This window comes from Petromyzon marinus, chromosome 3 (assembly GCF_048934315.1).
Source record: "Petromyzon marinus isolate PM22_M1 ecotype Great Lakes invasive population chromosome 3, UKy_Petmar_22M1.pri1.0, whole genome shotgun sequence".
Classification (NCBI taxonomy): Eukaryota; Metazoa; Chordata; class Hyperoartia; order Petromyzontiformes; family Petromyzontidae; genus Petromyzon; species Petromyzon marinus.
The window spans coordinates 15,810,104-15,826,815 of NC_133669.1; the positions used below are offsets into that span (position 1 = coordinate 15,810,104).

The 16,712-nt window shown below is 44.4% G+C and overlaps 1 protein-coding gene across 3 annotated transcripts in view; it reads right to left on the reverse strand.

The window, feature by feature from the left end:
- Positions 1 to 26: 26 nt before the first annotated feature.
- The window catches only part of DYNC2H1 (dynein cytoplasmic 2 heavy chain 1), a 232,846-nt gene continuing 216,160 nt past the window's right edge, over positions 27 to 16,712 (reverse strand). For all 3 annotated transcript variants that reach the window (XM_032976206.2, XM_032976198.2, XM_032976213.2), the window contains exons 89-93: positions 14,032 to 14,121; positions 13,458 to 13,567; positions 12,499 to 12,580; positions 11,670 to 11,786; positions 27 to 10,944 (exon numbers count right to left, since the gene is read on the reverse strand). In XM_032976206.2, coding sequence (XP_032832097.2) covers positions 10,786 to 10,944; positions 11,670 to 11,786; positions 12,499 to 12,580; positions 13,458 to 13,567; positions 14,032 to 14,121 — 558 coding nt within the window. In that variant the 3' untranslated portion in view covers positions 27 to 10,785. The remainder of the gene's footprint in view (positions 10,945 to 11,669; positions 11,787 to 12,498; positions 12,581 to 13,457; positions 13,568 to 14,031; positions 14,122 to 16,712) is intronic.

Sequence of the window (16,712 nt, forward strand, 5' to 3'; positions counted from 1 at the left end):
GTTTTATAGAATCAGCGAGACAGACGGCTTGTGCAGTTCCCACTTTATTTTTGTATCAACATCTCCCCCACTTGTAAATATGAACTCACATCAACGAGAATACTGGCAGTATGGGAATCCCTTGAATATCGCAGATTTATAGTTCGCCATTTCGACCTATGGGGCCGTTCATAAATGACGTCACGCATCTAGGGGAGGGGGAGGTCAGATATTTGTGACGATGTGTGACGAGGGGGGGGGGGTGATAAATGTGACGTCACATCAAAATGCGCAACTTTAAATAAATATAGAATTTAATTTTCGATTTAAAGCTTTCGTGACTGCAAGGATTCATCTTCTTTGGTTCTTTCGGTAAAGTTTTCTGGCTGATATACTGCGACCTTTCACTGGAAAAAACACCTCTACGGTACTAAATTCTACTCACCTGGTATCGACAATCAAAGGCATTCCCTGTCCCCAGACGACCTGCTTGTCAGTTTTGATGTGGTGTCCTTATTCACCTAAGTTCCGGTACCTGACACCATCGCAATCATTGAAGACTTGGTTCATCAAGGACTGCACACTGATGTACCCCCCCCCCCCCCCTGGTGAGATATTGCTTAACCAACACATACTTCACCTGGAATGGAAATTTCTACAAACAGACTGAGGGCACCCCAATGGGCTCCCCCCTGTCTCCAGTTGTAGCCAACGTATTCATGGAAAAATTTGAAACTGACGCCATCCAGACTGCCACTCTACGCCCGACCTTATGGAAAAGGTACGTGGAAGACACTTTTGTCATCTGGTCACATGGCCAGCCTGCTCTAGACCAATTTCTCGACCACATCAATTCCATGCACCCATCCATCAGATTTACCATGGAGGTCGAAAAAGATGGCAAGCTACCCTTTTTGGATGTCTTAATTAAAAGGAGACCTGATGGTTCAATGAGCCGTTCTGTCTACAGAAAAGCTACCCATACAGATGCTTACTTGAAACCGGATTCCCACCACCATCCATCCCAGAATAACGCTCTCATCAAGACTCTATACCATAGAGCCCAATGCATTTCCGACCAGGAACACATTGCCAGTGAACTCAAGCACGTACACCAGGCTCTCAGGGCTAATGGTTACTCCGACTACACAATCCGCGAAGCCATCACTCCAGTCATGAAGAAGAATCCTCTTGAGGAGCCACTCAAAACCATCACCTTACTCTATATTGCAGGGGTCACTAAAAAGATCTCCAAAATCCTGAATAAACACAAGATCCAGGTCCGATTCAACACAGTACATAAAATCCGTGATCTGGTTCCATCTGTAAAAGATGCTGTTCCAGACATACAGTACCCAGGCGTTTACAAATTAAAGTGCCTCTGTGGTATCAACTACATTGGGGAAACCAAACGACATATCTCGGACCGCATCCGCGAACATAAAGCAGACTGGAAACACGGTAGGATGAATTCTTCTGCCATGGCAGATCACTGTTATAATTCAGTGGGTTCACATGACATTGACTTAACCAAGACGGAGGTTCTTTGCAAGCCAACTGGCTACCATGAGAGATTCGTTCATGAGGCCATCCACATATACAAGCACAGAGACAATTTCAACCGAGAAGATGGATTCTGACTTAGTAACCATTGGAAAAATGTTTTAAACCATTTCGGTTCTTAATTAATTGTATTTTACGGTGACCGTCAGACCGCAGCTCTTTCGCTGGCATTGCCTCTTAATACCTCTCACACCACGGTTAATGGTATGGTTTATAACATGGAGTATAACAGCGCATTGTAGTTGTTTCCTTCTCCCCCCTCCTCCGTTCCGAGCATGGATTGACTCGTCCGCCTGAACGTCGCTGTCCGTGGTGCTGGCGGTGAAGGGAAAAAAACACCATTTTACGCCATATGGCATTGATATATAACGACTTATTGTTGGTAGCTCAGCTGATTGGAGAGTATATAGAGTTTATTGATAACATTGAGGGAGCTTATATCTTGTTTTTTTTATTGGTTTACTATATGGTATTCATTATATAGTGTAGTGTATACCCAGTTGCTTTGTGATTAATAGCTCAGCTTATTGAAGAATATATTAAGTACATTTATTATATTGATGTAATACAGATTTAGTTTTTTTCACATCGGTTTACTTTATGATAGTTGGTAGTTAGAGGCCTTTAGCGTCCATATACTAAATGACTCTGTTGATATATAAACTTTGACTTTAACACAGCTATTTCTGTCACAAGCTAATCTCTCAGCTATTTCAATGCTAAATTCTCCTGCTTTGATATGTAAACTCATTTGTCAAGGCTCTCCACGCCTCTCACCGAGCTTAAAATACGCTACGAATCTTAACAGCGTTAATTCAAGCTCTGTCGTCCCGACAGTTCTGTTCTTTCACCTGAAGAAGGCTACTTGTGAATGTGGCCGAAACGTCGTGAGAATTTTATTGTCTTATTTTATTTTATTATTGTATTCTCATTCTACGTGACTTTACCGAAAGAACCAAAGAAGAAAAATATAGAATTGTTATAACAACACTAATTGTTATAACACTCCTACAACATCAGAGTGCAGCGCCACATTAAATATGCACTACAATGACAATAGTTTAAAGCGATTTGAAGCATGTGTTTTTTTTTGGGGGGGGGGCAGAGCTTTGTGACGTCATATTTGTGGGGGGGCGGGCTGACTTTTTGTGACGCCGTGTGACGAGGGGGGGGGAGTAAAAAATCGCGTGACGTCATTTATGGACAGCCCCTATCGTGGACCTCTCTGTTTACCAATTTAGCTATGGGGGGTGGGGGGGGGGGGGCGAGTTTTGGCCTTTCGCGAGTATACTATACATGGAGGTGCTGTATCAAGGTGGTGGTGGTGTTTGGCTGATACTGAGGTGCGGGCGAGGGACGCGAGGCAGTCAGTCGCACCTCAACCTCTGCCGTTCAAGCATCTCGCGGACAATCAAAGACCCCCCCCCTCCCCTATAGCTGATGAACACACTGTAGGGGCAAGTGCTAATAGCTAATGAACAGACTGTAGGGGCGAGTGCTAATAGCTGATGAACAGAATGTAGGGGCAAGTGCTAATAGCTGATGAACAGACTGTAGGGGCAAGTGCTAATAGCTGATGAACAGACTGTAGGGGCAAGTGCTAATAGCTGATGAACATACTGTAGGGGCAAGTGCTAATAGCTGATGAACAGACTGTAGGGGCAAGTGCTAATAGCGGATGAACACACTGTAGGGGCGAGTGCTAATAGCTGATGAACACACTGTAGGGGCAAGTGCTAATAGCTGATGAACAGACTGTAGGGGCGAGTGCTAATAGCTGATGAACACACTGTAGGGGCAAGTGCTAATAGCTGATGAACAGACTGTAGGGGCGAGTGCTAATAGCTGATGAACACACTGTAGGGGCAAGTGCTAATGGCTGATGAACAGACTGTAGGGGCGAGTGCTAATAGCTGATGAACCGACTGTAGGGGCAAGTGCTAATAGCTGATGAACAGACTGTAGGGGCAAGTGCTAACAGCTGATGAACAGACTGTAGGAGCAAGTGCTAATAGCTGATGAACAGACTGTAGGGGCGAGTGCTAACAGCTGATGAACAGACTGTAGGGGCAAGTGCTAATAGCTGATGAACAGACTGTAGGGGCAAGTGCTAATAGCTGATGAACAGACTGTAGGGGCAAGTGCTAATAGCTGATGAACAGGCTGTAGGGGCAAGTGCTAATAGCTGATGAACACACTGTAGGGGCGAGTGCTAATAGCTGATGAACAGACTGTAGGGGCAAGTGCTAACAGCTGATGAACAGACTGTAGGGGCAAGTGCTAATAGCTGATGAACACACTGTAGGGGCAAGTGCTAATAGCTGATGAACAGACTGTAGGGGCAAGTGCTAATAGCTGATGAACACACTGTAGGGGCGAGTGCTAACAGCTGATGAACAGACTGTAGGGGCAAGTGCTAATAGCTGATGAACACACTGTAGGGGCAAGTGCTAATAGCTGATGAACAGACTGTAGGGGCAAGTGCTAATAGCTGATGAACACACTGTAGGAGCAAGTGCTAATAGCTGATGAACAGGCTGTAGGGGCAAGTGCTAATAGCTGATGAACACACTGTAGGGGCGAGTGCTAATAGCTGATGAACAGACTGTAGGGGCAAGTGCTAACAGCTGATGAACAGACTGTAGGGGCAAGTGCTAATAGCTGATGAACACACTGTAGGGGCAAGTGCTAATAGCTGATGAACAGACTGTAGGGGCAAGTGCTAATAGCTGATGAACACACTGTAGGGGCGAGTGCTAACAGCTGATGAACAGACTGTAGGGGCAAGTGCTAATAGCTGATGAACAGACTGTAGGGGCAAGTGCTAATAGCTGATGAACAGACTGTAGGGGCAAGTGCTAATAGCTGATGAACACACTGTAGGAGCAAGTGCTAATAGCTGATGAACAGACTGTAGGGGCAAGTGCTAATAGCTGATGAACACACTGTAGGGGCAAGTGCTAATAGCTGATGAACACACTGTAGGGGCAAGTGCTAATAGCGAGCGCCTGGCACACAAGGAGGCGGGGTGGCCACAGACCCACGCCCGGCACCCTTTTCTCCCCAGTGGCGACACACAGCGCACCAGCTACCCATTTAAGGCTGAGTCGACCTAGGCGAGTCCCAGGACCGATTAAGATAATCGTCACTGGTGTTGGTCGTGAGCGGGAATTGTACCGGAAGCCAGATTTGTAGCGCAGCGCGCTAACCGCTTCACATCCGTTCCCAAATCACGGACAATGACGCTCTTCATCATAATCATCATCGGTGAGTACCTGACTCGGTATTTATACTGTTCATTGTATAGGAATGTAATGTTTTTACATGTTATTTAAATTATTTGTTATTCGTTTATTTTGCCTATAGTACAGTACTTATTTGTGATGTCTATTCTGTATACCTTACCCTTATTATTTAAGTATTGAATATCGTGGTTTTGGCTTTCACGGCACTTTCTGAGAACGTAACCCCCGCGCGATATTAAAGGGTGCCATATGTAACGTCTGTATCCACCCCGCACGCTAACAGGGGCCGTCCATAAATGACGTCACGCGATTTTGGACGATTTTTGATCCCCCCCCCTCGTCACACGGCGTCACAAAAAGTCAGACCCCCCCTAAAATATGACGTCACAAAGCTCTGCCCCCCCCCCAAAACCATATTTCCATTTTGAAAATAAAACATGCTTCAAATCGCTTTAAATTATTGTCATTGTAGTGCGTATTTAATGTGCCGCTGCACTCTGATGTAGGAGAAAACACGTATTAAAAAGGGCACGTTGGAAAGCTTAAATTTAGCATAAAATTCACTTGAAAATATTCAACGTCTATCTAAAACTGCAGATGTTCAGAATATTACATTGAAATTATCTTATAATTATAAAATATTAAAAGTAATTATAACTATGAAAAAATACTTGAAACTTTGTAGTAGAACGAAGCAAAATGGAGAGTACAATTATAACAATCATATTCATTCCACAGAATGAAAAGCCCTGGTAGAATAATTAGAATCACTGTTTAATAACAATCATTAAAAAATGTATTCTCCCATGGAGAAGCAAAATGCTCCTTCATGGAATAAATAAAAGATGACCTTAGCAAATTTAAATAGTTAATAAAGAAAATTTATAAAAAAATTAGTGTTATATTAACAATAGGGTTTTTTTCTGGCAACGAAACTGAAACCTTTTTACAAGGATTCATGTCTGTATTAACCACAATACTTGCAGTCAAAATGCAAACAAAAAACATACTATGGTAATATATGCATTGTCCTTGAAACTGATTGGTCCACACCAAGGGACGGCTTTCTTTTGAGCCTCGACCCAATTGGTGCTCGACCAGATGACGCCAAAAGGCGTGTATGTTTGCATTTTAACTGCAGGTATTGTGGTTAATGCAGACATGAATCCTTGTAAAAAGGTTTCAGTTTTGTTGCCAGAAAAAAGGGGGAAACCCCCTATTATTATACTATGGTACTGGCAAAGGAGGTCTAATGATGTAGATGCTCACCCCGAGCCCTCATTACTTTGATAGTGCATTGTCTTTGAGCTGTACGCCTTTTGGCGTCCTCTGGTCGAGCACGAATTGGGCTGAGGCTCGAAAGAAAGCCGTCCCTTGGTGTGGACCAATCAGTTTAAAGGACAATGCATATATTATCATAGTATGTTTTTTGTTTGCATTTTGACTGCAAGTATTGTGGTTAATGCATAAATAAATCCTCGTAAAAAGGGTTCAGTTTTGTTGCCAGAAAAAATCGTGATTGCTATATCGGGGAGACGAAACGACATGTCTCTGACCGAATTCGCGAGCACAAATCAGATTTGAAACACGGCAGAACGAATTCTTCTGCCGTAGCTGACCACTGTTACAACGCTGTTGGTGATCACGATATAGTTTTCTCCGATACCAAGGTCCTTTGTAAACCCACGGGTTTTCATCAGAGATTTATCCACGAGGCAATTCAGATTTACAAACACAGACACAATTTCAACCGAGAAGATGGTTTCAAATTAAGCAACCATTGGAAAGATGTTCTAAATCATACCAAACATTAAACTAATTTTCAATGGTATTTATCCAAAGTGATATACCAAACTCTTTGGTTCTATTGGGTAAAGTCACGTAGGTGAAAATAAAATAACAAAAAAATCACGTTTCGGCCACAACACAAGCGGCCTTCATCAGGTGAAGGGACGAGACTGTCCTCCAGACAGTCTCATCCCTTAACCTGATGAAGGCTTGTGTTGTGGCCGAAACGTCGTGATTTTTTTTGTTATTTTATTTTCACCTACGTGACTTTACCCAATAGAACCAAAGAGTATGGATCCTAGCAGTCACAAAAGCTTTAAATCTAGAATTGATATACCAAACTTTCATAGAAGCTTATTTCACTTCACACCTACATTTGTAAACTCCCCCCCCCCCCCCGTGCCGGTCCTCTACGTTCTACTTCACACCCCCACCCCCCTCCGTGCCGGTCCTCTTGTGCTTTACAGTCATTTTATGCTAATTCCTTTGTCTAAGCGTCTTGTTTCCTCCCACACAGCTTAAAAGGACGCGACCTGGGCTGGACTGTCTTCACTCCAACGCTGTCCTCGTGACAGTACGGTCCCCATCACCTGATGAAGGCCACTTGTGTTGTGGCCGAAACGTCGTGATTTTTGTTGTTTTATTTTTTACCTACGTGACTTTACCGAATAGAACCAAAGAGTACTGTGCCCAGATCTTTCAAGGATCTGAGCTCCTGACACTATCCAGTCTGGTTAAACCCAGGATGGATTGTAAAGGATAGCCTGAATGTTTCAAATTGACACAGACATTGCTTTAGAGCAGTGGTTCTTAACCTGGGGTGCACGCACCCCTTGGGGGTGCGAGATGCCCTTTCTGGGGGTGCAAGACATGCCAGATTTTTTCCGAAGGTAAATAATCGAAGATACAAAGCACGGGCACGTAAGTACAACTAATTTGTTTAACCAAACCTGTGTATTAACATACATTTTCTTGGTTCTTTCAGTAAAGTCACGTAGAATGTGAATCCCTGCAGTCACGAAAGCTTTCAATCAAAATTTAACATACATTTGTTAAAGATTGAGAATCAAAGAGGTTGCAGACTGCAGTAAAAAGGTAAGAACCACTGCTTTAGAGAACTCCATGTTTCGCAAGCATAGAGAAGGGAGGGTATAACCGTGGTATAGAAGACCCGGAGCTTTGTATGGAGTGACAGGCCAGATAATTTTTACACAGCGCTATGCAGCTGATGAATATGCCGTTCGACTGATTTAGAGTGAGACCTCGGCTGCCAAACTGGAGTTGGTCATAAGCACACTGCTCAAGTACAGAAACTCCCTCCACAACTGCCACATCACTCATGGGGAGTTGAGCATTTGATGGCATAAAATACCCAGGTGGTTTGCTTTTGTGGGCTGATGGTAAGGCCCCCAACTCTTAATAGTATGCTCCAGGTTCAGCAGTAGCATCTCCGACTTCTCAGAGTGGCCAGTAATCACCAGATCTGCATACATATGGTTGACCAATAGGGAGCTATCCCTTGTATGTTGAATTTCTTTCGCACCGTACACAGCCAACCGTGATAATTAATTGGTGCTAATCTCTTGACCCGGGCATTGAACACCGGTCTTAAAACACCAGTGTGTTCTAAGCACTGGCCTTAACACAGTGGCAAGAGAATTACCACTGCCTGGATAATTGAGCTTTCCAGAGCCAGTACATGATCCAGTATTTTCCACTCTAGCAGTAGTGTGTCCTCTCATTGTAGAGCCACCTTTTATATTCCAGGTAGTTTCTCCACAGGCCGACCACTTGATAGTACAGAGGCCCGTGCCCATTAATACCACTTTTGGAGAGAGGCTGCCTCATCAGCAGGCGTCTGTAACCGAGAGTCACCTGTTGTGCCGGTTCGTGACCGGAGGCAGCTCCAATCAGATTATTTCTGGGGGCACTAGTGAGGCCACGTTTGGGAATCAGTAGCCTTTGGCTGTAGGTGACAGAGAAACTGCTGCAGTATAGTCTGCGAACTTACAGGCACTTAATTCTTGTAAAAAGTGCTTCTCTTTCTTTCTCGTCTTATGCTCTGTTGAAAAATGTTTATTGCTCTACTGCATCTAACAATAACCATATAATCACATTGAAACAACTAAATCCCGTCTCCTGTTCTTAACAGTAACTCAGATATCACCATCGTCTGACCTCACAAACGTAATGTTGCCAGGTTACAGCCTTTTCCACTTTCTTGTTGAAAGTGGAGTTTGCGTGTACACCAGAGAACATGTCTCTGTGCCCCACCACCCTGAGCTTGGAAGGCACTGGTTATGATCTCCTGTGGATCCATCTCTCCCTCCAATACATTGATTTTCCGTTTACCACTCACCAAATGTAGACAATCAAAACTTCACGATCACCATCTGCTTAAATTTTTATTTAAAGCTTTCGTGACTGCAGGGATTCATATTCTTGGTTCTTTCGGTAAAGTCACGAAAGAACCAAGAACACCATCTGCTTCTTCTACTGTGCCACCTCCTGTTGGGACAGCCCCTAGTGTCTCCCCGTCATCCACTGCCGTGGAGCATCCACTGTCGCCACCACTTCGCATTTGAACCCTCGCCCACATTGCAGGGGGATTCCCCCTTACTGGTGCAACAGCCCCCATCGCCAGGACATCTGTGAAAGGGCTTCAGAGCTCATCGGATTCTTCCAGTCTAAAGATTCTGATTGCCACCCTCGTCGTTACCACAACCATACTCGCCCACTTAATCACCCCACCCCCCACCAACTCCCCCATTACAGCTCTGGAGATTCAAACCTGTCATCTGCAGAGGCCAACCACATGATAGTGTGGTTGGCCTCTGCAGATGACAGGTGACCGTAGCAAATTTTTTTATTGACATGTATGATTGCCCGTATGTCTTTATTGTTGTTGTGGTTGGGGTCCTTTTCTTGCTGTTGTGATTGCTCAATGAAGGCCTAATAACCACGGTAACAGGAAGGGGGGGGGTATACATTCCAAAAGGTATCCCTCCGTATCGGGCGCATCACCGTACGTACCTTTGCACCATGCGCATTGTGTCATGATGTTTTTTTCTGGCTCGCCAGGTTACGGCGCTATAGAAATTTCTTATATTTTTTATTGTTTCTTGAATAGAGAAATACATGTTATTAAATTAGACTTTTTGCAAGTAGTTGGCCACAGGCCACATGAGATCACCATGTACTTTTCAAACATGCATGTGACACATACACCCTATAAGCTGACATTATACACGATCTTCTAAGTAATATTGCTGAGACATGAAACACTGCAAGTTTGCAACACACTTGCTCCTGTATTTTAAATAGTTTTTTTTTTACTTCTAAATAAGGCTACGATTTTTTTTACGGTAAGTTTTTGAGAAATTCATGGCTGAGATGCGGGCAAAAATGTAGGACATTTTTTTTAGAAATAAAGAAAACATGTTTGTGTGGATCTGTGCGATTGTGTCTGTGCATCTAACTTTATTTCTGTCTCTGTATCTTGTCCCACCGTCTCTCCATGTTTGTGTACATATCCGTGTCTCTCTCTGTATCTCCATGTATTTGAGTGTGTGTATGTATCTCCGTGTGCCTTCCTCTCTATCTGTATCTCTACAAACCAATTTCTCTCATTTGCTGGCAGGACTGGTTCCCCCCCCCCCCCCCCCCAAGTCTAACCATGGAAGTGCCTAATCTAATGTGTTTCCAAATTTTATGTACTTTACTCCAGATCACAATTTTTGTAACCACTGACCTCTGTGCCAAAATCGTAGCCTCATAGGATTATGCTAACCAAGCCCATTAAGTCTTCTTGGCCATTAATCTTGGCAAGTATAGGTGGGAATGACTGTCCGTCAGCCTTCCTCTTCTGCCAGACACCCCAGCCCAGAAAACTCACTGAGACCAGCCATATTACCGAGGCAAGCAACTGTGGCCCACTCAAGCTTACTCGGAATGTGAAAAAAACAAGTCAAAAACAGTAGTGTAAATATACAGTAATATGATGCAATATAACGAAGGTACAGTGTATGTGTTCCCTTGATGAAGATTCAACATTTCATTATTACATCCATTCACATGTTCATCAGAGAAAAAAACTGTCTTCCATTTTTTTCCACAGCAAAGGCAACACTTTTGACAATGCAGTGAAACCCATGCGACCTCACGTGTGCATCTTTGTTTTTTGTATGCCTGTCTATGCCTTGTGTGTGCATCACTGTGTGCGTAGGAACAGGGCTGCACCACACTGGATCCACTTGTCGATGTCCCCGTCACACGGGACCGCCACATTCGTCACGATGTGGTCGCGCTCCACACTTGTATACACGGGCAGAGACACGCTCTCCCCACCACGGTATATGCTGGGAGAGTCCTGTACATGTACAGATGTGTACACAGAGATTCACACGTACATGAGTGGGGAAACTCATGTGCCATGCACTCTATATGTACGTGTATACAGGTGTATATATGTATTACTCTGTTACAGGTGCATGCATAAGCATTCTTATAAATACAAGAGAACATGTTCACACCTACATGGGGGGGGAAGACATTTTCAAAATTAGTTCTGTACAGATATGTGAGCAGAAACGCATTCCCCTAAAAAATACAAGTGCAGGGGTCTGGCACACTCACATATTTGAAAATACACGCACATATAAATGTGCATACGCATAAACACGCACTCACACATGGGTATACATAATCATACTTTAATGCACACTCACATACACTTGCATACCAACATATCCCCTGTATTGCCTTTACAGACTGTTGGCACAAGTGCTGCCCTAGTGAGCAGATGTGAAGGCCAATATGGCACACGAGAGGGCTGTGTGGCCAACACCACGCCCGGTTGCCTTTAACTCCGCAGTGCTGATGTTTACATACTGCACCAAATACTCATTCAAAGCTGAGTCATCCTAAGGAAGGCCCAGGACCGGTTCAGATATTCGTCACCGATTTTGGCCGTGAGTGGGAATCAAAACTCAGGTCGCTAGGTGGGTAGCGTGGGACGCTAACCACGGAACAGCCGCTCCCCACTCTGCACTCACATAAACACATAAGTGCGTACACATGTGTGCACATACACACCTGTGGCACCCAGGCAAGTCGGCAGGCTGGCAGGGGGCACAAGCTTGGGGAGTCCCGAACACTCTCTTCTAGTCCCGCACCGCCCCACGTACAACCCTCGAGCTGCAGGCCTCCCACCTACACCAATCCAATGGTAACCAAGGCAACCCAAGGAAGATCCATGGGAACCACAGAGACAACGGGAATCATGTGGCTCAATGTAACTACATGGACCATAGCAGCCACAAGAAACTTGAACACCACATGAATAGGAACCACAAGAAACATGTGAACCAAATTCACTTCATGAACCACAAGAGACGTGTGAACCACATGAACTTTCGGAAACACTGAAAAATATTAAACACATGAACTACTGGAAGCAAAGAAAATATTTGAAACCCAGGAGCTGCATCAGCCACAAGAACCACACGAACAACATTAACCAGGGGATCGAAGGAACCACGTGATTCTGACATATACTGTAATCCTTGTGAAACACATGATCTACAACCATGTGAACAATGGAATCTAAATAATAGGAACCACAGGAACAAAGACAACATTGTGATTCCTACAAATGAGAATCATAAAAACCATGCCAATTTGTAAATCACAGGAGCCAGATGAAATCACACAAGTGTGAACCACATGAACGGCATAATCCATGAAAAACAATTTAAACTCTGTACACTACGTGAATTATGGAAACCACATTAACCATGCCAATTACATAACTTCACAGATGTCAATCACATGAAGCAGAAAAGTAACATTTAACACCGCAGGAACAGGAACCTGCACATGGGTGAAGCTTGGCGCCACGTAGACATTGAGACTGAAATCGTACCTGGACCTGCGCGCGCGCTCCAGGGATGGGAGCCGTCCAGGAGGAAACGAGGTGAAGACTGTCCATGGAGCATCCCAGCTCCCTGTGAGATGCAGGTGCACAGGACAATGGTCGCACATACAAGTATACGAGGACAGAGATGCAAGGATGCAGATACATGCACAGACATATAATCAGGGGACAGAAACACATTGAATCACATGGGAATATGGAGATACATGAGGATTTTGGAGCTAAGTAGGACTCTGAGAAATGAGAATGTGGAGACACGAGGTTAAAGCAGAAAATTGAGCTAGAAACAAAGCAACAGGAGGTCATGGGGGACACATACATATGTTATGCATTGTGGTGAAGATTTAAACCAGGGTAATTGAATTGTGGGTGTTTATGTGTATGTAGCATAGTATTTACCCAGTGCAATGTCTAAACATCAATCTACCTAGGAGAGGATACCCCTTATAGTACAGGAGATAGAACCAGTCTATTGAACCTCCTATATTTCACAGACATCCGTGTAGCACCAGCCTAGCTCCCAAAAGGAATGGGAGCGTCTCAGCAAGCCTTAAGACATTCCACTTGACAAGCTGTAGCACTTGCTTTTTATTTCTGAGGGCTCCTCATTGGGGGAGTTTCAGTCTCTTTGGTCTGCTAAATGGGGTTTGGCAAGAAGCCACCATGGGTGTATGCTATGGACCTCTGGCACAATCTTATATTGATTTTTGTATCCACGATTCTTTGGTAATTAAATATAAGGTGGAGGGGTTATCATCCTCTTGCACCATACCAACGACTACGTTTTTCCACCGTTGTGGATGTGAGCATGCCACAGTGTTATTCGCCTTCCCTCCAATATCATTGCTCAAAACAGACCACAATGTTAACTGCCTCGCGCCACGAGGAAGTGAAGGGTTTGTTTACCAGACACTCATGCTCTCATACACAAGGACTCTCACACATACCTGGCCGTCTGCTGCCGCAAGGCATTTAGAAAACTCTGGGGGTGAAACAGCTCTGAGAGATCCAACTCGGAGCCCATTAGAGAATCAGACTTGGCACGTGCCAACCAGCCCTGCACACGGTACGCATATGCACCAGAGTGAACGCATATTCAGAACACATACACTATGCAGTATAGACTCACCGATCAATACCGATTCGTAAGCTCACAATAGACAAATTGTGTGTAAGGATGTTTTCGATTAATTTATTTTGTATGCATTCTATGCAATGAGTTCCCATGACAGCCCATGCCAATAGAGGCGACTAACGTCGCCAATGAATTATGACACCAATTTAAGAGGGGGAGCAAATCGTTAAACCACGAGTATATACCATGCAGTAAACATAGCATTAAGGCGTACATACAAACAACAGCATGCAAACACACCGCACAGAATCCATACACATAGTATAAATAATATATTATACATAAAAAGCATTTGGATGCACCATACATGTGATGCGCATTATAAATCAATGACATGTATGTAATTACATGATACCATTGTTCAATTATGCCTGGTGACCTCTGACCTGCAGAGCAAGGGCACGTGAGACCACGAAGCGCAGGTAGAGCATGGGGTCAATGGGCCCCTCCCACTCGGTGTGCCAGCTCGATGGGCACTGACACAGCACATGAGAAACAGTGTGAGCAAGGTCATGGAACAAGACACATGGAACATCATATGTGGGACACTCGGTGTGAGACGTGACTCACGGGATACGACACTCGGGACAGGAAATATGAGACGTGACAAACGGGACATGGCATTTCGGAAACAAGGTGTAACATATGACACTTGGGACACAGTCTGAGACTTGACAGGCGGGACACGATAACACGCATGGAATCACACACAGGACACATGGGCAAGAGATAAGTGAGGCAAGAATTATGTGAACCACTGGACAACACATGGCACGGGACACATAGGAGGCATGGGATACAAGAAACGACATTCCACAAGACACGTGGTATAACACAACAAACAAGACATGACACACGACACAAGACATGCACAACATGAGCCATTGGATAAGAGCCGTGTGACATGGGTCACACCACGAAGCTCAAGACACACAACAGTTACAGAAATGAACGCGAGAAATAAAACGGATGCAGACACGGGTTGAGAAATGATACGCGGCATGAGAATGCCTTACATCCTATAATGATCTATCTGGTGATACTGCCAGACTGAGCTTTCTGTAATATTAATCTGGAAGGAGGCCGATACGGTGATGGATTTAATGTTATTTCCTTTCAATGATTCAACCAATCACATTGCCTACTTAATTATTTGTATTCCTTTGCAAAATAATTAGATAAGGTGCTAGTTACAGCCATGTTTACAAGTGATTTAGTCACTCTGTGCTAAATTAACCCTCGGAGATGGCCTGGCCAAATTAAATATGGAACTAAATGTATTATATGATGGGGGCTATGTGTTTTCTGTGCATTCATTGATGACCAGGCCGTGACCATAAAATTCACTCCACACAAGGACCAGTTATGAATTTGGTTGAGTTGGAGCCTGGGAATCGAGCCCAGGTCCTGAGTAGTGCTGACCGAGTGCTTCAACTTGCCCATTACGAGCCTGTTGAGACACCCCGCCATCTTTGTGGCTCAGCTCATCATTAATATTCAGACACTCATGCCTGCACACCGATAAGCGCTGAAAAAAACCATTATCTAGGGCCATCGTTTAAATAAAAAATGTTCCACAGTTAATTGCATTCTGCGAAAGTAAAGTTAATTGCCATTTGCCCCCTCCCTCTAGCTGTGTCGCACTCTCCTATTGATACTCTCCAGCACTCTCACATGCACACACTCTGTACTGCACAGTGTGTTCCTCTTCTCTCGACGTCACACAGATGCTCACTCTCCCTCATTCTATCCTTAACTCGGTGCCTCCCTACTGCTTCAATACACAAACTCTCGACTGTACAGACATTCTCTGATTCTGCTCTTCTGCATATCCTCCCTCTGAAGCAGAAACTCTTCCCCACTCATCGCTGTAGCCTGTCTATAAAGAACATGTTTTCCCTCAATTTCTCCTGCACGCCGTGCAACATAGTCTTTATATAACTAGCCTTTTGCCTGTCCAAACGGGTGTATTGCAGTAAATCTGAAACTTGCAAGCAAAAAGCAGACCGCGACATGATATTCATTGCATCAATTCGTGTGCAATTTGTAAGGGCGCGGTGACACAGACTTATTTCAGTTTAAGGTTATAATCCCTTATTCATCACGACGTCTTTTTTACTTTGATGTCTCAACAACAGCGTTACGGAGATCACGTGACGTGGGGGTTCTGCCTTTGTAGTGAGGGTTGTAAGTTGACGCCGAGGAGGGGGGAGGAGGCGCCTCGCCCCCCCCATGTGGAGTGACGTCAGCGCTAATTATTATGAATGGGGGGAGGGTGCTCCATGTGAGTGAAGTCACCTGTTCATGATCATTAATGAGGGGGGCTGGTTGACGTGGAGTGACGTCACGAGCGTTAAGGCCATTCCTGGGTGACTATAGTCGGCGTTAACTATCATGCACATGTTCTCTTTCTCTCTCCGACTCTCCTCTGCATTCTCACTCTATCCTGTCATTGCTGTCACTCCTATCTATCCCTCTTATACAAACACACTGTAGTTCGTCTATACTCTCTTTACTGTGTACACACCCTCTATTTTGTATAATGGTCCTCTATCATGTACACTTTCACGCTCTCCATTACATTCGTCTGCTTTCTGCGACGGGCACTTTCTCCTTTCTATCATGTACACTCTATTTATCCTGAAAACTCTCCAACTCATGTAAACACCTAAATCCTAGAAAACATGTTGCCCTACACACACTTTGTGCTTCTACATTTTCTATCGTCTTCACTCATTCACCATTTCATGTTTTTCTTAGATTGCTATGTTTAAAATCTCCAGGGCACCTGTAATGTATGCACATGCTCAACATAATAAAGCAGAAAACATGAAGAAGCTGTAATAATACAGATATGCAGATATACAACAACAGCAACAACCGCCGCTCACCACTAAGTTGTGGTGACGTCACCACAGTGCCTGTGCCGTTGAGGCCACATGCAGTGTCGAAAGCCCGCTGGCTGGAGGTCAGAACAGACCCAAGTGCCATGGGTCGGCTGACTGAGATAGCTGGAAGATGCACCAGCTGTGCTCCCCACTGTGCCAACTCTCTGCATTTTAGCCAC